The 26,552-nt window shown below is 40.9% G+C and overlaps 1 protein-coding gene across 6 annotated transcripts in view; it reads left to right on the top strand.

Annotated features, from left to right (window-relative positions):
• diaph2 (diaphanous-related formin 2) overlaps positions 1 to 26,552 on the top strand; it is a 391,770-nt gene that overhangs the window by 20,333 nt on the left and 344,885 nt on the right. For 5 of the 6 annotated variants that reach the window (XM_037076293.1, XM_037076295.1, XM_037076296.1 and 2 more), the window contains 2 exons: positions 2,323 to 2,427; positions 8,561 to 8,581. In XM_037076293.1, coding sequence (XP_036932188.1) covers positions 2,323 to 2,427; positions 8,561 to 8,581 — 126 coding nt within the window. The remainder of the gene's footprint in view (positions 1 to 2,322; positions 2,428 to 8,560; positions 8,582 to 26,552) is intronic. The other variant, XM_037076294.1, reaches the window with a different exon arrangement.

Genomic DNA, 26,552 nt, shown 5'->3' with positions numbered 1-26,552 from the left:
AAACTTAAACATGTTTACTTTGACTTTAAATGTAAGAAGCCTTACTTCTACAATAGATTAATAACCACATAGGAGTTGCAGCTATGGGAACTCAATTTCAAGGAGAAATCAAAAGCTAAAATGAAGACAGCATTATTTGAGATTTGGTTGCAAAGCCTCAGCTTTCTGAAAATTTCAGGTCCACAGAAACATTTGCCTGGTATTGTCCCTCACGATGCACTGCCAGGCCTGTAATGTGGCCATTTTCACTTATGGCTTGTTTTGGGGTCTTTAGTGGGTGAAACAGCTGCTCAGTTGGATCGAGGGTGAACCCGACTAGGAGTGTGCTGAGCCAATAGCTGTATGAACTGCGTCAAAAACCCTTAAAGCTGAAAGTCATCTAATTAACCTCAGTCATTGTTTAATTTAAAATCCAATGTCCTGGAGGACGGGGTCGGAAGAATTGAAAACACTGAGACACTGTCAGTACTGCTCATGGACTGTGTCATGTTCATTGTGCTGGATTTCTGTTGCAGAGTGACAGTATTTTAGCGCACAGGAAGATGAGTGGTAAATGATCGGATATTAGAAAAGAGCTTTCCAGGCGGACACGGGACAATAAGATCAAGAAGGTATTTTGTTGGAGCTCCTCTGTCATTGATACAAGCTCAAATTCTCATCATTTCAGTTCCACCAGTAGCGCAGAGGAAGACATCCTGGGACTCTTTTCATGTAGCCTGTGAGGGCATAATTAATAAAAGAGCATTAATCATTTTGGAGACTAAACGTGGAGGGCTCATTCCTCCAGTTTGCCCCCTGACAAGCCTCCCGCAGGCCCCACCTCTCCTACCCCTCCTACAACATACCCACCCCGCCACATTTTGCCTCGTTTATTGAATGCCAATTAAGCAGATAAATTAGCAGGGTTCAGAGATTAATTAAAAAACCTGCTGCTTTTCTTGGGCGAAAGAAAAAAAAACTGCCAATTGTAAAACTTTCAGCCCCGTTTTTTTTCCCTCCTCCCTGTTCCACAGAAAAAAGGATGTTAATGGCTTTTTAGCTCCGAGGGTATTTACTAGAGGTAATGTAGTCGGAGGAATTTAGGTCACGGTGCCCCCGGATGGGATTCCTGCCGATGCTTCCCTGACAAATGAGGCAAAACAGTTTGAATCAGATTACTTGTGGTCGGATATTCAAACCATTGTATTACAATGTTCTTATTTAGGAGTGACACGCTTAATTTATTGGACAGATTTGACATTAAATCGGATGGAGGACAACCACAGCTAAATTAGATCAGCCACGCAGGACACATGGTTTTTCCGCACTCCCCAGCAGAGGGCAGCATGGCTCCACAACTTTCAGCTCTCTATCCCTGAAACCCTGAAGAGGATGTTTTTTCTTTCTGTTCATTCTAGCTGTCTCTTTGTGAGAGAGTGCTTCTGATAAACATCCCCCTCCATTCTAATCATCATGTCATTCCCTAGCTTTTAGTGCTCTGTCCGGCCTTCGCTTCATCCCCTGATGTCTCCCACATGAAAGACCTCTTTTGTGATGCAGAATTAAAGTAGCACGAAGATAATACTCCCAATAACACACAGATACTGCCTATCCTGCCTATCTGATGTGATTGCGTGGCCTCAATAGAAGCAGCGTGTTGTTTGATTTTGCTCTCTTGTTCAGAGTTGGGTTGTACAGTTTATATTGCTCTGGCCTTGCTACTTTTAGTTTCAAGGACTAATTATTACTGCTATTATTTCTTTTTGCCGCCCCTCGTGACTTTGTCAAAGAAACATAGATGGAAAATGAACGTATTCAAGTGTCGAAGGACGGGATCTCATGTAAAATGGTTATAGAGGAAATGAAGGTATAATTGTTGCTTGGTCTGAAATTTTACCTCTCATTAGTGAAAAAAATCACTGTATAAATAAACTGTTTTTAAAGTTTTAGGTTGGAAATCACTTGGTTGTTATTTTACACATTACTTTTGTCTTTTTTTAATATATATATATATTCCTTTGTCAGGTTGTGTGCATTTATTTTTTATGTTGTTTGATTTTTCTGCCATAATTTTTTCTATTTTATATTCATGTCTTGATTTCCACAGGAATCGCTTTTTTGCTTTTTAATATCATTTGTGTTGTTATGCACCAAAACGCGTATGTGAAAAACTGCATGGTAATAAAACTGGCTCTGATTCTTATTCTCAATCAGCGTTGTGCATCACTGTAAGCATAAATTCGACAACTCAGGATATAATTACAATTTTTCCTTTTGAGTTTTTGTTCTGTGTTGGTCTCCACCATTATATAACATTTCTCCCTAATGTCTTTATGTATGCAGGAGGACATGAACCTGAACGAGGAACGCAAAGCCCCTCTACGTGGAAAGGACTTGAGCACCAAACGTGAGATGGTGGTTCAGTACATCTCAGCCACTGCCAAATCTGTAAGTGAGAGCGCAAACCTGAGTGCTCTATCTTAATAGACTGAAGAGTATGTACTGAATAATTGTTCGAGATGAAGTGTCATGACACTCCACACGACTCCAAATGAGTTTTAACCTGATCCTCCTGCTATGTGGCTTGCTTTATCATCCGTTCTTGCACACCCTCACTTCTGTCGTCGTCTCTCTCTCCACTCTTCATGCTTGAGTCACACATCTTTGATTGCAGTTTTGATTCATTTTCTTAACTGTTTTTATTTTATTTTTTTTCTCCAATTACGCCGCAATCTGCCGTTGCAGGCTATTAGATATATATTTTAAGCCACTCACTCACTCAATGCAAGGTGTGGATGGTCAGTGCTTGTCCGGACATGTGCTTGCATGCAAACTGTTGGTTGTCCAGTTGTGTCCTTGCATGGGAGTTTGTTTTTTTTTTTTTATGCCCAGTGGTGGCAGTGCCTTACCTCGCCTGATGAATTGGTTATTGAGTTCAAAAGCATTACAGTATAAAACACAAGTACAAAGGTTGAGGAAAATCAAACATTTCAGGGTCTGTTCAACATGAGCTATATTATTGTCAGCTGCACCACACACTTTATCTTTGTTCTGAGTGCTTGTCAAAACAACTGTTAAGAACTACTTGGTCTGTTCATTATGAATAATAGGTTTAGGATTATGTTGCCTGTTCTTGTAGAGTAATCTGGATTTTGATCATCACTCTAATCCAAAGACATCAGTTTTATGACAGTAATCCGTGAATGTAAAATTAATTCTCTGATCCTCTTTTGGAGCAATGGCAAACCTTGTGAGCACTGAGGACCAGGCAAAAAAAAAAAAAAAAGGACGGCTTTCTGCTCCCATTGCTTCTCGAACCTGGTAGCTCTCTCTTGACATCATCATTTATTACCTTCCTCATTGTTATGGTAATTAACTGGCATTATTGATAATGATGATTATCCGAGATGATTGAATTCCTCACAGGGCCCATTATGCTTTGTGAGCACTGATATTTTATTCAAATGAATAACATAATCTGTGTTTTCAAAGGACAGAGGACAAAATGTGATGTCTGTCAGCACCCTGCTATCACATTTAATAAGACAGAAGGAGGAGGATGGGTGGATGTCAGTGCATATGCAGATTCATGCAAGTGTGCATACGTTTACAGTGGAACATCTTTACATGCACAGACACTGTCAAACACTGAAATACAAGAGTGACCATGACGACAGCTTAGCTTGATCTTGATAGTGAAGGGAACTGATGATGAAACAGACAGGAGCTGGGCATTCATGTTAGTGTTTTACAAGTCTTACAATATACTTTACTTGAGCAGCAAAATGAAACAACCTACACTGAACTGTATAATCCAGGGCTTTAATGGACCCTGTTCAGCTGCTTTGGGAATTAGTTAAGTTTGTTCATCAGCAGATACATTTACTTCACACCATATCTAACTTAATATATTTAAAAACTGACTTCCCTCTTCAACCAAAATTGATTAATTCTGGTAGAGGCTCAGAGAGAAAATGTGTTGATTGAAATCTGAGTAACGATGAAGCATTCCAGCCTTTCCAGCTTGCAGCTTGTGAGGATGTTGTATAAACTGACTTACAGTGATCCTACGCTCACGCTGTACAAATACATGACAATTGTTTAAGATTTAGATGCCCAAGTCAGCTTTAGTAAGACAGTGTCATGATTGCAGTCCAGTTTCTCACCCATACTATGTGAGCCTATGCATGTGTGAAAGAATTCCACCACTTAAATAGATTTCTCTTGCGGGGTTAGGCAGGTACTTTATCTGGGGCTAATGTTGCTTGTGGTTGCTGATGAGCATGCAGTGTGGACTAAATGAGAATATGGTGGTGATTAATGGACTGGAGGTGCTTCTGCACATTTTGGGGTGTCTTTTTTGTTGTTGTTGAGGTGCCTTCATTGTTAATGTGACTCAATGTTTTTTTTTTTTTTGTTTAACCAAAGATGTGTACTGCATTGTGTGGTGACAGTCTTGGGACTTTATAGCCTTTATTCACCGTTCATTTCACTTTCTTGTTTGTTTTTCTTTCTAAATCACATGATAAGGTCCCACTAGAATTGTTGATAATCTTATAGGAGCATCCTCTTTTAAACACATGTTTTATTGCAGCCAATGAATTACAAACAGGACATTTGTTCTCTCCAGCACGACCACATAACACTCCAATTTGTGTACATAAGTTAAAGTAAAGTATGCTGTTAAAATGCTTTGAGCTGGAAGTTTAAATCAGTAAATATTGGTGGGAGAAGAAATTTAAGATGAGACATATCCTCCAGTATTCTGTGGCTGTTTTCGCAGACCTGCTCAATTGAGCATCATCTTAATTGCCCATCAAAAAGCAAGCTTTTTTTCTCTGCAGCAGAAATGCAAAGAGATGAAGCACCTTGAGTTCAATAGCTGTGCTGTAAGTGCTCGAGGTTCCCTTCAAAGTATTCGACTTTGTTGTGTGCGCATTCATCATTTATGCAGTTATTTGGGCAATTTTTCTACATGGAATTACATGATTGCTAATAGTGGAAAAGATTATTACTTGTTTACTCACGAAGATTACACAAAAACTCTTATCCTCCCCGTCTTTTCAAGGGATAATTGTGCACTGACCTTGTTCGTTTAAATGTGAACTGTGCTTCAATAGAATCCAGCTCTGCTCTTGCAGGAGTGTGTCTGTGGACATCCTTGACCATCAGCTTTGCATGAACAGTCACCTTTCCCTCTCACCTCATTTCTTCTTCTGTGTTTCTGTAAAAGTGTGCCAACATCATTAAAACTGCCAAAATTCCTTTTTGCACTAATACAATCACTTATTTCTCAGAGATGGACTTGGCTCCAGACAGCGTTTTTTTTTTTTTTTCCCCCTGTTTCATTTCAAATGTGCTGTGTCTCAGATGCTGGGAGGGTGTGATGGCAGGGTCTTTGAAGGGGGACTGTCCAGTGTTAAATTGGCAGTTTTATTCAAATCTTGTTTTTTTTGTTTGATTTGACCATCAATGTGCCACCTCCTTATTTTAATGGACCCTGACCCCTTGCTCTCATCATCCAGGCCCTTACTGATGAGTGTTTCAATTAGTATTTTCATTCAACCCCTACATTTGGTATTGACCAGAAAATTCAGAGGGCCCAGACACACCCAATCCGCATCAAAGAATAAATGGTGACGGAGGATGCCGCGCCGTGCCACCCATGTCTCGGGCCAAAAAGCTGCACTTGAACATGTCGCAAAGACTGCAGTCGGTAGCCTGCTAGCTCGTACGATGTGCGCCTGTGGGAGAGGACGTAATTCTCCACTTCCACAAGCTCGCGGTAGTCTGTATTGCCGTTCAAAACTGTTGGACAAAAAGGCATTATCATAAAACTTTTTTTTTTTTTTTTACACTGCTCTTGCTAATCTTGCCACTCTTAATCAAGAACATGAATGATAACAAGTTGCAAATGACACTGGCAAAGAGGTGGAAGCACTCAGAGAAGCGAGATGTTACACTCCTTTGCAACTTCGATTATCAGCTTTGGTCAAACATTTTGTCTAAGTCAGAATGTTACTGATGAAAAGAAAGTTTCACATCTTCTAGAAGCATTTTATCGAGGTGTATGATCTGCTGCTTATACTACCAGTATTCTCTTTTTAGCTAGCGCGTTATGAACAGGACACACAAGAGGAAAGATAAAACACAGTTATTTGCTGATTATTCACAGGTTTACCCATGTTGAAATAACTCTTTCAGTGTAAAAGTGGCAAGAGGTAAATTTCACCGACGAACTCCACCGCGGATTCTTGATACTCAATCTGCCCAAAAACTGCTGACAAGGGTGGCAGTGGTATGGCAAACGCAGCAACAGATGCCCAATGATGGCCCTGCAGTTTTCATGCTGTAGTATGAGCCTCAACACAGCACAAGTTTTCAGTTAAGATTGCAAATGAATGTACCTTTGCCTTTGTGGTGGTAAGAACAAGGTGTTACATTGGAAAAAACAAACTTGTTTGTGCTCGCCCCCCTCAAGTTCCTCCCTGACTACACCCTCAAGATAGTGTCTGTGACTTTGGTCAAGCTTGCTCCTGAACAAAATTCAAAAATATGTATCCAATGTAGTAGGCACCAACATCTGTGGAAAATATCTAAGTTGGGAGTGAAGTCAGTGTGGCTCATTTCAAGGTGTTGAGCCCGCAGTATTCTGATAAAATGTCCCCCAGAGCTAGACAGTGACACGCTGCATTCACTGGAGAGCAATGTGGATACACAGTGTGATTAGAAAGTCGCATGCGCCTGATCAGGTGGTGGCACGTGTAAAACGGACTTTATGGCTGTCATAAACTCTTGGGAGAGGAATGGAAAGGGGAAATCAAGCATCAAATGGCCACAGACTTGGAGAGTCTGAGAGTGACAATAAAAGAAATGGAAAGGGAGATTAGAGGAGATGAAAGGAGGGGGAGAGAAAAGGGTGGGAGAGAAGAGAAGGAGGTAAAAGACAAAGGGGCTCAGTGCGTCCAGTAACTTCTTGCCATCAAAATGCATTTCCTCCAAAGCATGTCTCAGAGAAAGAAGAGCTCAGCGACTGTATAGAATACATTTCCTCGGCTGACAGACACCCTCCCACTGTGAAACAAGCCCTATAGTTGCTGCCATAAAAAATACTAGTGCTACCTGCCACCTATTGACAGAGAACAAGGTTAAACTCCAAGAGTTGTGCCGACTGCACAGGCTCAAGGTAGCTCTGCCACACAAGGTTGACAGCTGAAGCCCGACATAAATGGCAGCTGATTGATATCAGCTTAAGGAGACCCTCTGCTGCCTCTTTGTCCGCACTAGCCACTGTTTCTTTTCAGGTCAGAGTCTTTACTAGTCAGTCTGTTAGCACAGTTTGCCACAACATCTATACATGTTGATTCATCCCTTCCACAGTTGTTGCTGCTTTTTATTGATAATACCTTTGCCATGTACAACCCATGTTCCAAAAATGTTGGTGCGCTGGATACAATTTAAATAAAGAGACGATGTACTGATCTGCAAAATATACTGTGCCCTCCAAAGTGTTAGTAAAATACCCAACCATGATACTGTCACTTGTCACAAATTAATCTGTTTATCTGTGAATGTTCCAATGATCATCCCACAACTTTCTCAGGCTTTTGTTGCCCCTATTAAATGTATTTTGACAAGTTGCTGCCATGATAAGGCATAAAAAAAGAATGTAATTACAAAAGCAATTAATTCACTGAGGTCAAACATTACATATATTGTCTTTGTACTATTTAGTGTTGTACTCCAAAGAGTACTTTACTTTGGTAAAGGTGTATGTCACCGATACGACCAACACTGGAGTAAACCCAAACACAAAAGTCTCCAAGTACCTGATAATAGATGAGCTTAGGTATCAAAAGTAATTTTCCGGTAATATATATATATTTTTTTGCTTATTATCGAATCAGTTGTTTTTCTGGTTAACAGCATCAGTGTTTTATTCATCCAGTTGCAGATGAATTATTTTTCAGAAATGTGTTGCTTTGGCTCTGATGCAGCATGTAATCTGTAAAGTAACATGTAAATAAAGTTATCGAAAACATTTAGTGGCGGCATTCGTACAATTATTTGCCACTAAAATGTTCAACTTAACTAAAATTGAAATACCTCAAAATTGTAACATTCCATCTCTGACTGTTTTTAATTCAGTATCTGTCAACAAGGATGAGCAAATTATCGCCTTCTGTTGTACTGCGTGTTTCACACAGCGTCCAAACAATCTTTGGAGTGGAGGTTGTACATGCACTGAGACTTCTTTTGTTTCCTTTTTTTGTTGTCATTTAGACACATTTTCATGTATCCCTCCTCTCAACAATTTGAACAATTGGAAAATGATAAGCTGCCAAACAGACATTATCTTCACTATGTGCTTATAATGATGAGGTTGTCTCGTTGGCTTTAAAGAAATTATTGTTGTTGTTGTTGTACAGTGTGTGCCATAATTGTTTGAAGGATGTTTGTGATGTCACACAAGTTACGCTAATGCACCAACCTGTAATTGAGACTATTCTCTGGCCTACTAATGATTGTGCTGTTTGTGTCTCTTTGCACATTAACCTTCTCCGCTGATCGCTGCATGCAGATAACTGGGAGCAAAGTTGCGGTAAGTAGCCCATTATTTATTTGGCTTCTCAAACTTGTTCCTTCTGTGTATCTGTCTTCATTCACCCCCCTATTCACACACACACACACACACACACACACACACACACACACACACCCATATATCTATCTTCTTTTGGAAGAATGTCGTGTTGCACGTTCCAAACTGTGCATGTGAGGTCATTTTTATGGCTTGGATTTTTATTTTTCGGGCTTGATATTGCTAATGGGCTGTAATTTGGAAAGGCTATAAATTGCCAACACAATCCCTGCATGTAAATGGTCGCACTTTCAAATGAGGGATTTTGAAATTATGCAGCCTGGAAATGAACTGGGAGGCCTTTTGTTGTTTTTTTTTTTTTTTTTCGCTGTTTCTCTTTTGAAACAGATTGCAGCCTAACACCTATTAGCATTTAGATATTGTAATACCAACAAAGAGCAATAGCTTTTGCACAAACACTCATCTGCAATCTAATCTGTTTATCGGAACATGTTGCATCTAAATGGCTTTAACTGTGAGTATGTTCATGAGAGGCAACACATACTGCGAATATGCAGTATATCACTTAATAAAAGCTTTGAGCACACACACATTATTATCTAGAGGAGTTTTTCATGGCTATTTATTTGACTTTGCTGTCAACAACTCTCTGTTCGAAAGAAATTAAGGCACAAAACTGTTTTCTTACAAATGCATGTTCTTGTTTTTGTTGTTGATGTCATTTACCACCTCCCAGATAGTCTTAGCAACTTTAATTCATGCCATTAATGTGTCGGTTATAGTTTTGACTTTCTCCACATGGTAATATGCCGATTGCTTATTTTCTTTCTTAAGATCCCATAAAGTGGCACCCTGTTGCCTTTTTTGATTTAAAGAATGGGCTCTGTTTTTTTTTTTCTCTTTTAGGTGCTTTTAGAAGAGAAAAAAAGAAATTCTTTGTTATTGGTTTAGAGAGCGCCGAATTGTCACTTTAAATGGTATTTCATTGCCTTTTTGAGAGCTTCGTAAGGATTAAGAGGACTGTAAAGCCTAACAGGAACACAAGCAAAGTAACGCAGGACAGTGTGACCTGGCCTCTGCGCTGCCCGTGCTCTCAGACAAACCTCGCTCTTTGAGGCATTTTACAGAGGCATTTTGTATCGATTGCGTTCTCTCCTTCTTTGTCAAACTGCTCTTTTGTGCTTGGCTATTTCAGTGGGAAGAGTGGGTTTTTTGGCCTGGCCTGCATGGAGGTGGATGGACTAGCTCTCAATCCACACATTGAACACATTGTGTTCAGTAAATGGAATATGACAGATTTACCCCCAGCTTGTATTATGGCTGCTCATCCGAGATGTGGAGGCCTACTTTTAAAAGTTCTACAACCGTGACGCCTCAGACTCTCAGGAAGTTTGCTCAAACTCGAGAGCATATTGAAGCATTTGACCTGACCTTTGTAACCCCTGTGTCAGTCCTATAGCTGTAGCTGTAGCTTACGGATAGGGCATACTGAAAGCTATGAGCTGTCATTCTCAAAGAGGAAGGAAACAAGGAGAGCATTTAGCCGGGTTAGCTGATCGTGGTCTACAGTTAGTTCCCTGCTTCGCTGGCAGATTCTCATTTTCACGCTGTCAGCGTGCGTCGGTGGGATAGAGCACTCTCAGATGTGCTTGAGGGAGAGTGTTGGTTAGGATTGTCTATAGGGAACATGCAACTGTAACTCCTCTGTCTCAGGCATGAAATCTCTCTGGCACTTTCCCCTCTCCCAGTAGAGAAAGAGGTGGGAATAGAGCACTGTGTGAATTGGCTCTAATCCAGTCTGACCAGCGTGTAAGTGTGCAACACTGCTAAGTCTCATATTTTCTCTTCACCTCCTTAAGCAAGATTGAGGGAAATAGGAGCGGCACACATACGCGGCTAACAACTGCAAGCCCTGCAGGTAGCCTCGAACTGTCCAGACGGACCAGACAGCTCTTCCTTTGCTTTATTCTGCAGGCGCCTATTGACCACTGCGACGGCTTTATAGCGTCAGTCTCTGTAAAGATTGGCCTGATTTACGTCACAAGTCAAGGGCCACGTTGTAACAGTCCGTCAATGACTCCTGCAGTGTTTCTGTGAAAATAGACTTCCGTCTCTCTGCGCTACCATTGACAGGCGCTGCAGCTCGGACGGAATGCTGCTGAGACTATGGGAGTGAGAGCGCACATGAGCGAGAAGCAGGGTGTGTGCTCGATGTGTTGAAAAGCAGCAATCTCCAGACCGCAGGGAGGTAATCAATATCTGTATGACTGGACAGATGACTGTTTATTTCCATGGTAACACGCTGTTTAGCCCTGAGATGTCAGTCGGTGATGGTTAGTGCGGTTGTGTAAACATGTATACAACTCTGTGTATAGTTGTCAGTACGTGGATTTGAGCAAAGAGCCAAAAACATCTCAGACCTGAGAGAAAAGATCAGATGCGGCTGCTCGTCTATAGAAATTGTTTTTTTTAGTTTTCTGCAGAATCATAAAAGGGCTGGTCTTTTCTTTTTAAAGTGGCTAAGGGCATTTTTTTAAGCATCGACCTTTTTTTCTCGAGTGCATGGTTGTGTGGGTGACGATACCCCCTCAATTTAAAACCGCTGTGTGACAACGCAGAGTTCAGATTCGAATTGTGGAATGAAAAAAAAAAGAAATCATCATTTATGAAATAGCATCTAAAATCTAATATTTGTGTGTCATTGAACATCGTTTAGAACAACTACAAGGCCATTCACTTTTCAATGATTTAATCTGAGAAAAAGTGCTTTCTGTGGCCATATATTTGACAACATTTCAAATTAAAAGGTGTTTTTGTGTTTTTTGCTTTTAACAAGCATTGAACCTTGAAATGCTTTCCATAATTATCAAGTTGAACTTGAGGTATTTGTTTTGCTTTTACCTATGAGTCCTTTCACTTCACTTCACTTCACTTCAGTTCAGTTCAAGAGGCTCTATTGGCATTACATTTAACATGTGATGGCAAAGCACAATTACAGATAGAAAATAAATAAAGGATATTTATGGTATATATGGTACATGTATTTCTTTTCTCTACTATTCATAATAGTTTCACAGCTGCCAATTATATCTTACTCATCAATGTATGAATTTATTGATTAGATTCTGAGCCAAAAATGAGCATTCAAAGTCAATAACCAACCTTTTGGTTATCGGTTTTGCTGATTTTTCTGACCAGCAGTCAAGAACCCAGAAAGAGAAGCAGGAAGATTCCTCACATCTGTTTTCCCAACAAACCAAATGACCTTGATGTGCTTCTCTTGATTGATTGGTTGATTTTAAATTTACTGGAGGTGAATCACCTGTGCTCTTGTTCTCTTCTATTCGTTACCACCGAGGGTCTACTGAATGTAGGATAACCAGTAAACTAGGAGTTATAGATCAGGCCAGAGGATTGCGAAGCATCCAGATGGGAAATGAGGGAGACAGAAAGAGAGAGTTGCATGAATATGAGGACATGCAGACATCTGGCTCCTCTTTAACTCCAATCAAGTGCTCGTTCACTGTGCCAGGAGTGCTTACGAAGGACCTTTTTGAAAAAAAGAAAAAGAAATATGGTGAGCCTGAAAGGAAATCAAGGCACCCTCCCTCCTTCATGCCCCTCTTTACCTTTTAAAACCACATGCCTCAAAAGACTGTTTTGTTTCAAGCAAGCTATTAAACTGGGTGCTGAGGGGTGAGCAGATTTGATGTGGCACATGTCCTTGGTGCTTTAAAAGAACGGCAATGAAAAATTAATCAATAGCGTGTGCCTCCCATGCCCTGAGCCAGTGTTCACCATAGATTCTATCTTAAATTAAGATCAAGGAAACATGCTCTGGAGGGGACTGTTTGAATAAGATGTTGCTTTGATTGACTGAAAACATCTTTTACAGTTCATCTGATGGACATAGAAAGTTGTCCGGAAGTAAGACGAGGAAGGATTTATGACTGCTGATATCTGCAAATCTGTGACAGTCGGCTGTCTTTTTTAATAGATATCAAATCTATGCTGTTCTTTTACTCAGATGTGTTAGATTCTTTAGTGATAATCATCGAGAAAATCTACTTCTGGTTTCTTCCCTTTATTGAAAGGTTTGAGAGCATCATGTGAAGGACAGTACCTACATGCTCTTTGGTTGGTAGACTACGTAGTTCGTACCAAAGACATGGGCGCCTGTACATCAGAGCATTGCTGCAGCGCCACGGGTGATCTAAAACCAACTACCATGACATTTTATTCGCCTCTGTGTTATATAGTTTTGCGAACACAAGCTTTTGGTAGAGCTGAAATGCCGATGCATGAGGCGATATATGTCAAAAGTTTTTTGGAAAGCTTTCAGCTTTTGAAAGGCTTACGCTCCTTGACCCAGTCAATTTAGTTCTTTTCCAGAGTCTGCACTCTCAATCTCGACAAAGAAAGTAAAGTGTGAAAATTTAACTTGTTTTCTTACAGGCAGGACTGTCAAATTCAAACTTTTAAAATCATCATCTCATTCACAGATTTTCATACAGTGGTCACATGACCTTCAACCAAATGTGCAGGTGCTGTATCATAAGGAGAAGTCTCAAAAATGGTGACAGCATGTGGTGTAATTTTGTAGACAGTATGCTAATGATGCACAACCAAAGCCGGAGGTACTGGTGTGGTGGATTGGACTTTTACCCTCAGGTTGTTTCGTTTGACACCAGTATTTAGTTATTCTCTAACTGACATTAATCGGTTGTATATTATCAGAGCAGCCCTTCATATTGTGAGGAGCATCAGTTACACCACAGTTGCCAAGAGCTTACTCAGGATGACAGCACACACACTATTGCAGTGTTTGCTTTCACCGTGAGCCTTTTAAATTTGGATTTGTTGACAGTTTTATGTAGGATTATTACACCTTTCTAAATATTCTGTGACCTCATATTGGATTTTGGAAAGCAATTCGAATAATGGTGCTTCACAATTGAATTAAGCTGTGTCGTGCTGTAGCCTCTGTTTCTGTGTCTCGAACGCAGCTTAAGATCTCTAAAGCATACACATGAATTTAACGCGTGACACAGCCTACTTTGATGAAAGACAGATATTCTAGTACACTTAGTTAATGAGTTTGTTAATAGTGTAATAGCTTCGGTCGCATTTGTCATGTAATGTTGAACTTTACGGTCTACGCACGATTTATCAATTAATGTTGCTAGTTTGTGCTGAATGGCTTGTCTTCAGGCGTTCATGGTTGGATTGACCTTTGCAGGCTGTGGAAGAAGCAAAGGTTTAGCTGTGACAGGGGGTGGGCTGTGTGGGAAGGATTAAGTCAACACCAGCTCCCACTGGGGATGAGAAAAAGAGGTTACTTCTCCATCAGCATTTGTCTTCTTTTTCCTCCTTTTTTTCTGTTTATATCTTTTCACTCTTTCCTTCCTTTCTTCCTTCTCCCTTCAAACGTCTCCTGTCCGTGCAACATATGTCTTTTTCAAAGGAAGAAACAATCATTTCTCTTCAATCACAAGGGGAGCGCTGGATCTCGTTATTTTGTAGAGAACATGAAAGGCTGAAGTGGTCACAGTATGCTGATATTGGATTGAACAGTGGCTATGGCAGCGCTTTACAGTCTCTCTGCATTTGTGATAGTGCATGGACACGCTTGTATGTCTTGCATGTGCTGAGTAGCACTGTTTTTTATCCATGCCGCTCTAATAGAGGGATATTGGATGGCATGTTACAGCTCGTATTAAGATATTGCACAGGAGAGATAGAGCATGATACAGTATTTTAGCAAAGGGGAGGGAGGAAAAAAAAAATAGAATTCTTAGTTCTGTTGATTGCATATCTGTGAATTTTATGTACTGTATGCCCATCAGTGATGGAGCTTGTGAATACTGGCTATGCTCTCAGTTGTACAACTCTCCCCCACAGCTCTGTCACACACTCAACGGCACTGTCGGCATGCTCAGCTCGGCGGGAGGCTCCTGCAGGGCTGCATTAGGCTCCATAAACTTTATAGCATATTTTTACAACCCGCCTCTCTGTATGCGTCCACCATCGCATCCTATCGCATCTGCTTTAACTGTTCACACAGCTGTGAAATTCCGTGTATCCCCCATGTTTTATGGTCGCCTGCTCCTCCAGTCACTCCCGATTTCTTTATTTGCTTCTTTGGCTTTTTAATATCCTTCCCTACATGTGTGTATATTTAGTTTTATTTTGCTTTGGTTGATGAAGTTGTCTGATTTTTTCTGGCTGTAATCATGTAGAATGCTCGTAGTCATCCATTTCTGTTCATAACCTTGCCAGACTTCCTTCTCTTGTGCATTTGCAGTCGATCCAAAAAATGCAGACTTCACACTGACAGTATGTGCACTTGGATTCCAATGTGGGTACACATGCATCGACCCTGCTGATTTATGGTGTCTCTGTTTCCCAACTGATCCAATGCAAGGACATTTGAGGACACAGAGGATGAAGAGAGGCAGCTGTTGACAAGGACCTGTGGTTAACATGAGTGGAGACCAAAGTTGTTGGAGCTGTCGGGTTTGGAGAGAGTCACATTGATGGCCTGTTTATAATCCCCCCTACTCTTGCAGTAAGCCCACCGGGCCCTGTGGGAGCGCCCTCACTGCTCAGCCAACTAGTCCACTCAGCACAACAGAGTGCTAACAAGGTAGAGTCTCTGCCTATCAGCCACTGTGCTTTCATAGCACTGTCATACTTGGACGCACAAGAGTAAAGCCACATAATCGCCTCATCAACAGCCAGGTTCCCCCTCGATTCCCCAGACAGCTCTCTGCTGTAATGATTGGTGACATGATCAAGGCCAGATCACTTGCTGTGTTATTGTCTGGCTTGCAGTTTCCTTTCTAAGGGTGCTCAGGAGAGATGGGCCACAGTTTTAAAATGTCAGCCTTCAAGCTGTATCACTTTTTAGCCGTTTACCAGTGACGCATGACTCATTGGTTGGCCTTTTTTTCCCCATGTGAATGAATGAATGAATGAATGAATGCCTGGATATGAATAAACTAGCATGTGCTAGATATAAAGGCTCAGGCTGCTGTGAGTTACTTGAAGCTTTGTTGGTAAAGCGCAGGTTAGCAGTGCCAGAGAATGAGGGTTTTACTCTGACTGAGTTGGCACCACCTCGTCTTCATGCATGCTGCCTAGGATGGTAATAAACTGCCAAACTGGTCGAAGCTTTTCGCAAATTACATGGTCTCTCCTTTCCGTTCTCCTTTTGCTTTCTGTTGTACCCTGCCAAAACTTGTAGCTGTTTATTACAGGAAAACGGGTAGCATTGAGTTGGTCCTCGGGGATGTTTCACAACAGTGCTGATGGCACTGGATCTTAGTTTTGCTTGGCTCTATTTGTTTTCGCTGTGCGTGTATCATTCTCAATGCCATAAACACAGTAGCTGTTCATGCGTGGTCATGATACGCCTCTAGTCAGACAGAGGCGGGCGGCAACAGCTGCAGCTCTCCAGCCAGTGTTGTAGTACTGAAGGCCAGCACTTGGTGGCAGTGGGTGCCCATTGAATAGGCCAGTTGGTGCAGTGCATAGGGGCTGAAAAGCCACATTGTTGCTATGGAATTGACCTAATGGGTTTCTCTCAGCCCACGTAACACACCGCTATGTGTACCACTAATGCCATTTGTTAGACGTCTGATCTTTAAAGGGGGGAATAACTGTGGAATGGCTCAACGGCATTCAAATTGGTCTGTCTTCTCTGATCAATACTTTCACTCTCCTACTGTAGACGGAGAGGGGAAAAAGAAGGATAAAGAACAGATTCATCATTATTATCTTTCCTGTGCACAGATTCTGAGTCTCTGACAGAGTGAAGACAGCCAGCCTCCACTGAGTCCACTCCCTTTTTTTTTTTTTCCCTCCCCCTTTTAACGCTTCACTAGCACAATCATGTCCTGTGAGGAAGCATGTCTTACCGGCCCTGCTATTGACAGGACCCGTTGTATTGACCGCTCTTTTATGCAGTCATACCTGAATTATTTATCAAACTGGCCCCACACTAATGAACAGCTGCAGTTCCATACCAACAACATATCAGTTATGCTTACAGAACCCCACCATTGATATCACTGGTTTTCCCCATGGTTCTCTCTGTATGTCACTCCTCAGTATTATGCCAGCGGACTGACTCCGTATCCCTCAGAGATCTGAACATCAAATCTCTCTTCTGAACCCACCTCTCCACACGAGCCATATTTGCTTATTGACACGGCGAGCTCTTGACGTGACAGAGGTTCTCGGCCACTTGTGTTCAGCTGAAACATGGCCTCCGCTGGGCATGGCTTTCATTTTCAGGCCAGGATGTCTTCCAATGTAAGTGTCGGTGACAGAGAGTGGCTAAGAGGCATATCTTTGCTCCCCCACACATGCTTCACTCACTATTTCGTCTTCCTCCACCTTGTCATTCGGCTCAGGTGCCCTCACTAACATACCGCATCAATTTTTAATGCACGGCCATATGGTGGTCGTGTTTTTCTTCTGGTACTGTACCAAATAAATATGAGTAAAATGAAGTAAAAAAAAAAAAAAAAGTTCATCCCCGCTGATATTTTCACATATGTCCTAAAGGCTTTTGGCTCTATCAATTTGTGGTCAAAATGCACCGAGCACTTCTTGAATGGGGCCAATTACTGGATATTGGCCTGAGGCTGATTTGATGGCAGATGTATAGTGTTCCAAATGGTGATGTCCTTGATGTTTGCCATAGACCCAGCATGTGAGGTGACATCCAATCATGTTGAGATGGCTGACCTGCCTCTTTATGTCCTGAGTGGTCTTGAGAGATGATCTCTTTAATGCTGATTGGGTGGATGTCTTCTTCACACCTGAGATGCCAGCCTTGAGTCGTACATAGTCTGCCAGTGGATGTGATAAAAACACAGGACCTTACAATGCAGACCCCTGATGTGTATAATTACACAGTCATTTAATAAGACAAGCAGCAAATTCAGTGTCATGTGTGAGGTGTTTTTCTTCTTTCCTGTCAAGATTTCCCATGTTAGCTTTCAGTTGGCTGTCTCCCTGCTGCCGACGGGTGTTGTTTGCTAGATTGTTTGTGTGTCACCTCGCATGTCTCTGTGTGAGGAGGAGGAATTTGCCACCACAAAAGAATGAAATTGAGAGGGAAAAAAGTTCCTTTCCAAGCCCTGTAAGTAGAACAAAAGAACAGAAAAAAAAAATCTTGATGTTATTATGCCGGCAACATCTTCTGAGCTTCTGATATAAATGAACTAAGGGTTCTAAAATTGTCATTTGAATTATGCCTTTCATCTCCCCATGGTTTTTAGTGAAGCAGTTCAGCCCAAGTCTCTAGTGAATGTTTTTTCTTCCCCTGTTTGCATTTCTGAACAAGCGCCATAACTGTAATGAATTCTATTATTTTAAAACCAATTACTGTTAGTTGGGAGCTTTCTCACCGCTGTTGTCATGCTCTCTGAGGAATAGTGCTGTTGCAGCGTCGACTGCACTCAAACCTGATGGTATTTCTTCCTATTTCCCTAACCACCCATACTAATGTAGTTTTCTGGTGTTACCATACAGCACCTCCTCTATACAGTGTTATTGAACCAGGATTTGAGGAATCAGAGAAGTGAAGCCATGGAGGTTATGCCAATGTCTGTTGGTGGGTTGGTGTTTCAACAGGATTACACAAAAACCACTAAATGGATTTCCATGAAACTTGGATGAAGGTTGGGTCTTGACCCAGACTAGACCTCATAAACATTTGGTGTGGTCACAGATAAAGGGTTAGGGTTTCTGACTTTGTTTAACATCAAGATGTAGGGCTTCTTATGGAATACTGCATGCATCTTGATTAATTTCTAGCAGATTTAATGTTTTATTTGACCTCATTTATTTGGGCCTTGGGTGAAGTACGTGCTCCACTGAGTGCCTTTGTAGCTTTCCACATATTTAGTTGAATTATATTTTTGAATTTATTATACAATTTATAACATGAATGCTATAAAAGCCAACACAGTCGTTGAATGTGAAAGAATTTGAAATAAAGCATGCAAAACACAAGGCAAACTATGTTTCCTTGGCCAGTGAGGTCAGATTGCAGGGTTTAAAACTGATGATTTACATACTTGTTGTCTTCATGGTCTTTTAAAGAATGTTTAAAGAACTATAATCAGTGTGGGTGCAAAGTCATGAAAGTGGGGGGAAGGATGCATTTTATGTAAGTAAGAAGTGTGCTTGGATTGGAATATACAACTTGAAAAATTGCATTATACACAATACGTAGTTGAATTTACACAATTAATCATGTAAACCTGAAATGTGTTAATATGTCAAATTAAACAAATGATCTTGTCCTCATTTGCAATTTGGCTGAATGTTTTAAATGATCATGTTGACAATATACAGTAAAAGATAATGTGAGGAGCTGATGAAGTAAATGAAATATACAGACAATGTACAGTACCTTGAGTGCTGTAAATATAAAATATCATTTAATGAATAATTTGGTAAAGGCAAGTGGTGTAATCGGGTAAGGTCAGAAAATGATGCCACTTTAATTTAAAGAAGCCATTAAAACCAGGAAAAGACAACAGTTATGCCATATGACAACATAACAATAATGTAATTCTAAAACAATATATAGACTCGTAACACACTAACAACATAAGATCGTTATATTGCCTGGCCCTGGTAAGAGTGAAATGGTGAGACCATTAAAAAAAAAAAAAAAAAAAAAAAAAGCTCAAAGGACTTCAAATGATATGCCACTGGCTGGTTAACATTAACACTTCCAACACATTAAATTAAGATATCTCAACTAACATCTAATCTCAGAAGTCTTTCTTCATTACTTTTAATTATCTGTTGGTTTGTTTAAATGTCATCCACAAAACAAAATGAGAAAGCAAACAAATTTTAAAAAAGTTTCAAGGCTATCATAAAAGAAAGCCGCTGTGTTGTGAGTGGGGGGAGACATGGTACACAGCATCTGCTCTGATTGGAATTTCTGAAAGGTTTTTCATTCTTTCTCTGCTTTCCTTATTATATGTAATTAATGCTTCGTGGTCGAACAATGGAGTGTCATTTAAAATCATGTTAGACCCCACAGTGTTCTTTGTTCATAGTAATTATATTTATTCGTGATCACCAAAGACTTGTTCAGACACTATTACGAAGTTTCTCTTTGACACAGCTCTCCATTATTTTCTTTTCTAAGCAGAGGACTAATTGGATCCTGCCTCCATGGTTAGCCAGTGTTTTGAGGTGGACCTTTTTTGTTCGCTTCTTTTTTTTTTTTTGTCCTCTAATAGAGCCACTTACATTCACTCGAGTCACCTGTGTGCAACTTCAAGTTGCATGCTTGGAAGTTGGAAGTGGTGAACTCGAAAGAGCTGCACACTGATTTCCTTACCGAATCAGAATAACTTTAATAAGCATATAGCATATACACGCACACACACACACACACGCACAAACACTTGCACACAAGAGATGGAAAGAGTAAAAGAGAGAGATTAGACACGTTCACTCATTAAAAGCCAGCCACTCATTCTGCCCTAAAGATTGATTTATAGCTTATTTAATAAGCTGAAAGGTTACCTCAAAACAGATTTTCTCCTTAATTGACCAATTTAGTGCCGCTCGATAAGCATTCATGTCAAGCTGAGATGTTGTGGTATTTCTGTCTGCCCCTCCCTCCCCCTCTTCCTCTCATGCGTTACCACCGATATTACAGTGCCATGATTAGTTATTAGAGGAGGTATTAAATATTCAACATGTTGTATTTTGGATGTTTAACAGGGTGGGGTCCAAAACCTGGGCCCAATAGCTGCAGCATGAGTTAGCATCACTGAATGTTCTCTTAATTAGCTCACTTTGCCCAGCAGCTGTCTGCTATTAGGGTCCTTTGTTCCAGATGTTATCTCATTAGAATGGCATTGATCATCCTAATGACTCTGGGAGAGATTATTGGTCCACATTAGTGTGACCCGCTTGCTCCCTCTCTCCCTGAGGTCAAACCACAATAGCTTCGCCCGTCCATATGTTCGGTTGACGGTTTAAGTATGGCGGCCATTTCCTCCAGACATGGTTGGTTGTATGTGGAATGTTGAGCAAATAGGAAGCGGGATAGAGTGCTGCACGCTAGTTGCAAACAGGGTAATTTGTGGACATTAAGCTCATTCTTAGTGTTTGTCAGTGGGCTAATGCTTAGTGTACACAGTTCTCTATCTGAATTGGCTCGAGTGTCATTGTGCTAATGGCTGCTTTTTTTTTTTTATATATATATAAATGAGCGGACTGGGCTTAAACTACATGTTTTTGTTTGCCTCACATTATGTTCCAGTTTGAAAGAGTAAAGGCTATCAGTCTGTCTACCAGTTACCTTGTCTGTGAAAGCAAGGCTTTCTGAAGCAAGGATACTTTATTATGAATGGTGGTGTGTGCTTTTCTATTCCAACCAGCTAATAGAAATACAATTCAAAATTCAGTGAAGATAATATTGAGTGGTGTCATTCATATTATTCTACATCCAAGGCTGTCATATTGTGAACATGTGTGCTGTTTTTTGGGTCGGTTTGTGTATCCACATGAACGAGTGGATTAGCTGGTTAGTCCTTTCTGTGTGAATGTGGTGCTGATGCTGTGATAGGAAGAGAAAGGGCACATAAGTCCTGATCTCACACTTAGGACTGGGTTGCTTTGTAGCCATGTAGACAGACGAGGCTTTGCCTGGGCATCGCTGACAGCTAAGAAGCAAGCAGTTCCCTCCCCTGCCACAACAAGCACAGAGCACAGAAGTACACAGAAATCTGTACGTCTTATCTCTTTGTTTCGTCTTTCCGCTGGGCTCCAAGCTGGCCATCTCAGAGTTCTGTAAAGCAGTCGCTAGGATGAACTGACTGAGGGGGCTGTAAAAAATGTTCTGAGGGGGCAATCTCTATAATGAAATAGAATTAGGGCTGTCTCAAATACCATTTTTTGGGGCCTTGAACATCAAACAAACAAACAAAACCCTTAAGTATTCTAATACCGATATGGACGTAGACTATTGTGGAAATGATACTAGCTTTGAAGCTTTGTGGCGTTCAGGTCTGTCCTAGATTTAACCTTGTAATACCCTCAAGAAGTGTGCGCTCTTTTCTCTGGTATAAAAGCGTTGACAGGGTGCTGTGGAGCACTGGGATGAAGTGTGGCCAACGCATTTATTGAGACATTTATTAATCAGAGCACTCACATAAGAACTTAGCACTAGCAGAGCACTAAATATTGTTTGAATTTATGAACAGTTCTCTGTCAAAATCACTAAGGAGAGGTCCGTAGAAAGAGCTGTTTGTCTCGCTTAGCGCTGTCCATGGCTTGAATCAACAGGACAGGGCTGTAATGATCTCGATGTGACGTCACTACAAAGTCTCGGAGACTGGGAGAGAGAGCGCAAGGACAGGATGAAGAGGAAGACAGACGGATAGAGTTAAAGGTTGAAGGTTGAGGGTAGGATGGCATAGGGACAGGAAAGGAAAGAAGTGTTTGGGCAAGGTAATAGAAAGAGAGTTCAAGACAGGGAGAAGCGAAGTGTCTTATTAAACTCTCCAACCTGTCCCTCCCTCTCTCTAGTCAGCAGTGTAACTAATTCTGACTTGACCACTTCCCTCAGACTGCCTCCCCTTCCCTGTAAACCCGCCCTGGACACCACGATGTGGCTCTGTGCTCAGCTACTTTTCTGACACGAGTCTTAAATCTCGTTTTTTTTCCCTGCTGCACAAATACCTATTGTATTAACTCGGCACCTCTGTTTTGTACTCAAATGTGTAGTAAAACAATCGTGCTTAATTGCATCCATCTCGGTGGTTCAGTCTCCAGGTTTTCAGGCTCCACGGCCTAATGAAAACGGAGAGGCATCAGTTTAATTATAATGTACTCGCCTCTTATCGAGGAGAGATTGTTTTTATTTGGAGCCCTAATGAATTTCTCATCAGTTTGTTATTAACATTGTGCTATCAGGGGCTCAAGTGGGGAAGCAGCCAATTACATGGCTTTGTTCTCCCTGATGGACAAGTATTTGTGCCTCTGTTGAGGGAGAAATAACTCGTGAAAAAGGCAATGGGAACTAAAAAACATACTAGCTACATCTTCCCTGCCATCTACTGCCAGCCAATTTTCTGCTTCAAGTAAAGTGTAACGTGTATGTGCCATTTCTTGTGAGGTCTTTCAACCCAGGGCGGCTAGGTGTGCTTCTCTTCTAACAACTGGCTCATCAATTGCTCATAGTTTTGGAGTTGATGGGTGGCAGATGCGATAATAGCTTAATCTATAGAAAGAGCATCAGAGCAACACTGCCCGTGTTATGGATGGACTCTCTCTAGTCGGCCGCATGTAACATGACATTCGTAAATTCGACCGTCGCTCCTCTCTCCAACCAATTTCAAATTGAGCCGTTAAAAACATTGATTCAGTTTAGCCGCTGTTATAAGTGGAATAAGCCGGAGTGCTGAGTGTTCATACGGTGGAATGGGGTGACTCCATAATTTGACATTTTTTACCCATGACCCTGGCTGTACATAGCATGGGCTCCGTTAACCTAAAACCCATTTGGAAGTAATCTAATGGGATATGAAGGGAACATAATGATGTGTGGGGCCTTGTTATTTGCCTTTGTTCACAAAACACTTCCCTAGTTTATTGCATTTTACGCTTGGAGGGCTTGATCACTAGTATTATGGCTTTGTAAATGGGAGTCAATAAATTACCCTCTGATTAAAGACGATGCCCTCACTTTAGGTGTGAGAGCCATTCGCTACGCATGGTTAGCATGAGTTTTTTTGTGTGTGCTAGTTTAATCACTTCAATTCCTCTTTCATTTTTAGCTCCCCTCACCTCCATAACTCTCTGACTTGTCCCTGACAGTTGAACATGGAGCACAATGTTTGTTTGTTTTTTTGTTATGCTGAATTCTGGAAAACTTTTAGTTGAGAGGTGCTTTCACACCCATTTAAATGCATCTATCAACAAATATTGATGGCTAAGTCAGTCTAGAAAATATGTCTGCTTCTGAACTGGACAAGTTGTTATGTGTGACTGAAGCTTGCTGTTGCCTCTCTCTCTTTAATCTCTTTTATTTACTCTAATACTCTTACTTAAGATGGAAAAACAAGTTTAAAGAACAAATTCTGAGGCCAAATCTTTTGAAACTGGCATTAATATTTCCATGTGAATTAGAGAAAAGAGGGAACAAACTAAACTATAGTGGTTATGTTGTTCTGGGACTTGAGTTTAAGCAAAAACAACCCTGCCCCAAATTGTTTTGTATGATATTTTTTAATGTAAATGTGTAATTTGTAATGTAACATAATCAAGTAAAATGTTTCAAACTAGTTCTCAGGCACCAAACACTGTGGAAGAGATTTCTTTGACATGATGTGTATCAACTCTTTTTACATATGATGGTTCTCATAATTTATTCTATTAACACAAACAAAAACAAAGATTTTATTTACTCAAGAAATCAGAAGTGCAGAAAACGATTTTTCTTGGCATAGTTATTAAGTCTATGCCTGTTAATTACTGCTGGTCTCTTTATCTCAATTTGTAAATGCATCTCTTCACTCACAACATGAAGTGGAGTTGTGGGTTTTGGAGAAACAAGAACGCAGTAAAATCTGAGACAGATCCGTCCAGATCTGTTGACAGGAGCTGTATGCAAAGCAACAAGGGGAAAGAATTGTACTTTGTTTCTGCTGACCTCTTTGCTCTGGGAAAATCTGCTAACCGGTTTGTTTCATGCACCTTCAAAATCTCAGTCACACTTGATTGATACACTGTGGAATAGCCTCAAGCTTCATTTTCACTTGAAAAATCATACAAGTCCCCAAAAAGGCACAGATGACTCACAGGCCATTATGGGACTGAAGAACCACAAGCTATGCACAAAATAATAATCAGTTTCACCCCCAACCTCGCTGCCGCCCCTGCCTCATTCTTTATGTTCCATTAATGAATGAGAAAATAAGATATCAAAGCAAAAATAAATTAAATTTCATGTGGCAGACATCACTTATTGATTATATCTGGGGCTCATTTTGAATATGTTATTAGTCAGTAATGGCTGCATAAACAGTCTGTTGCTTATTAAAATACATGAGAATAATAATACTAGAATAAAACTTTTGGGCCGCACTTGATGATAGACATTTGAGACCAAGAGGTGTTCTGCACACGTCTCACTAGGCTTACTAGCATTTGAGTAATTTGACCAATGATAATTAAAGTAGCAAGGAAAGTTTATTTATTTATTTGTTGATGCTGGCGGCCCCTTTAGACAAAAAGCATTATGAGCAGGACTGCCCTGTGTCTAAAGATGTTCTGTTAGCATGAATTTATTTTAGGTTAAAGGATGCATAGCAACAAGGCAATGTAAAATCAAAAACTGTAATACGGGGATGGTGAAACAAAGTCAACTTTCTTTCAGTGCCGTGAACCTCCAGACTGCAGAGCAGCTACTTTCCTCAGGGTCAGCACTCTGCTGTAAAGAAAGGTTTCAGTTTAATTACTTATCCATACAGGACAAGTCTAGATTCGACCCGATGACAGGCATTAAGAATAACTATGATAATAATAAAGGAATCTTCACGCCGATGGTTTCATATAAGGCTTCAGCATTAAATTGAGACTGCTGTAATAAGCCCTTAGAAACACCTTGTAGTACATTTAACTGAGGATTTGTCTTACCACTATAGTTAGAGAGGAAGATGGTTTTGATGCAAACTGCATTTGTGTTCAGTGCAGGTGTACTATCCTTAGTTGAGACTCCTCTGCCAGGTTTAGGTCCTACCCCCTCAGTCTGGATTAGTCCCACTGCTGGAGGAGGATGAGTGGAGCGAGTCAGGAGGATAATGAGGGCATAGGGTGGGCCCAGGGGCAGCCAGCAGGGCCCAGGTAGGTGGATCTGCCTGTGGTGCTAAGCTTCTTAACTCACTCCATCCTCACCGGCATCCTCTAACTGGTACAACATCACACATCGCCTTCTTGACAATGTGTGTAAGGCAGCACAGGGGCTGCGACAGACGTACCTGTAATTCCACCGGCCACATGATAATCAACATCAGAGCCTGAGTGGACTAAAGCTCGGGGGAGTTGTGGGATGATGAAGCGTGTTTTATTAAGTTTCATTAAGGGGGATTTGCATGTTACCCAAAAACAGTCGTGGTAGTCCTGAGTCCACAGAATAATCTGAGCTAATTTGAATTTCATATAAGCCAACGATGCCTTCAAAAAAATTAAGCATACAGCGTCTTCGACATCATCCTCTTCCCTCTCCTTTTTTTCTCACGTACTCCTCTTTCCTTGCCAAGTTCTGCTATTTTCTCTGATAGATATGGTTGAGTGTTGTTTTACGGGCCACACCGCACACTTCATCAGTACAAACCCTACCTTGATTTTGCGCTTGTTAATGACAGCAATTACAACAGTGCCTCAGCCCATTGAATATACTGCTCAGTCAAAAAATAGGATTTGTGATTTGTTTGGCTTGAATAAAATGGGATATGGGCCTAATCAAGATGCTACTAGCATGAAAACAGCAACGACGTATGCATGCAGTAATGTGCAAACGTGCGAGATGACTGCAGCCGAAGAGGCCAGCTTTGTGAAGCATGTGCCTATACCATCAAAACTAACGTGTTAAAAGCCATTAAATGACACTCAACTTAATCATTGTTTTACATTATACGATTAGGACCAAAGGCTGCTGTCGCTTGGCTCTTGGCCACAAGTTGACGGGTACTAAATTATGTTGGAAGACTTCTTCATTAATGCCTCCACAGCGAAGAAAAAAAAAAAAAAAAGAAATCGCACCTCTGACTCACATCAAAGAGATGTCAGACATAATTGATACCTCAGACTCTGAGTATGCAGCCTCAAACTTTTAGTTAATATGTGTCCTGATTTCTCCCAGTGCAGTGACTTAACTTTCAAGTTTGTCGAGTTATTGGGGGAATTCATTAAGCAGGAG

This window comes from Acanthopagrus latus, chromosome 18 (genome assembly GCF_904848185.1).
Source record: "Acanthopagrus latus isolate v.2019 chromosome 18, fAcaLat1.1, whole genome shotgun sequence".
NCBI lineage: Eukaryota > Metazoa > Chordata > Actinopteri > Spariformes > Sparidae > Acanthopagrus > Acanthopagrus latus.
The sequence above is the reverse complement of the archived record's forward strand: the minus strand, read 5'-3'. Positions and strand labels throughout refer to the sequence as shown.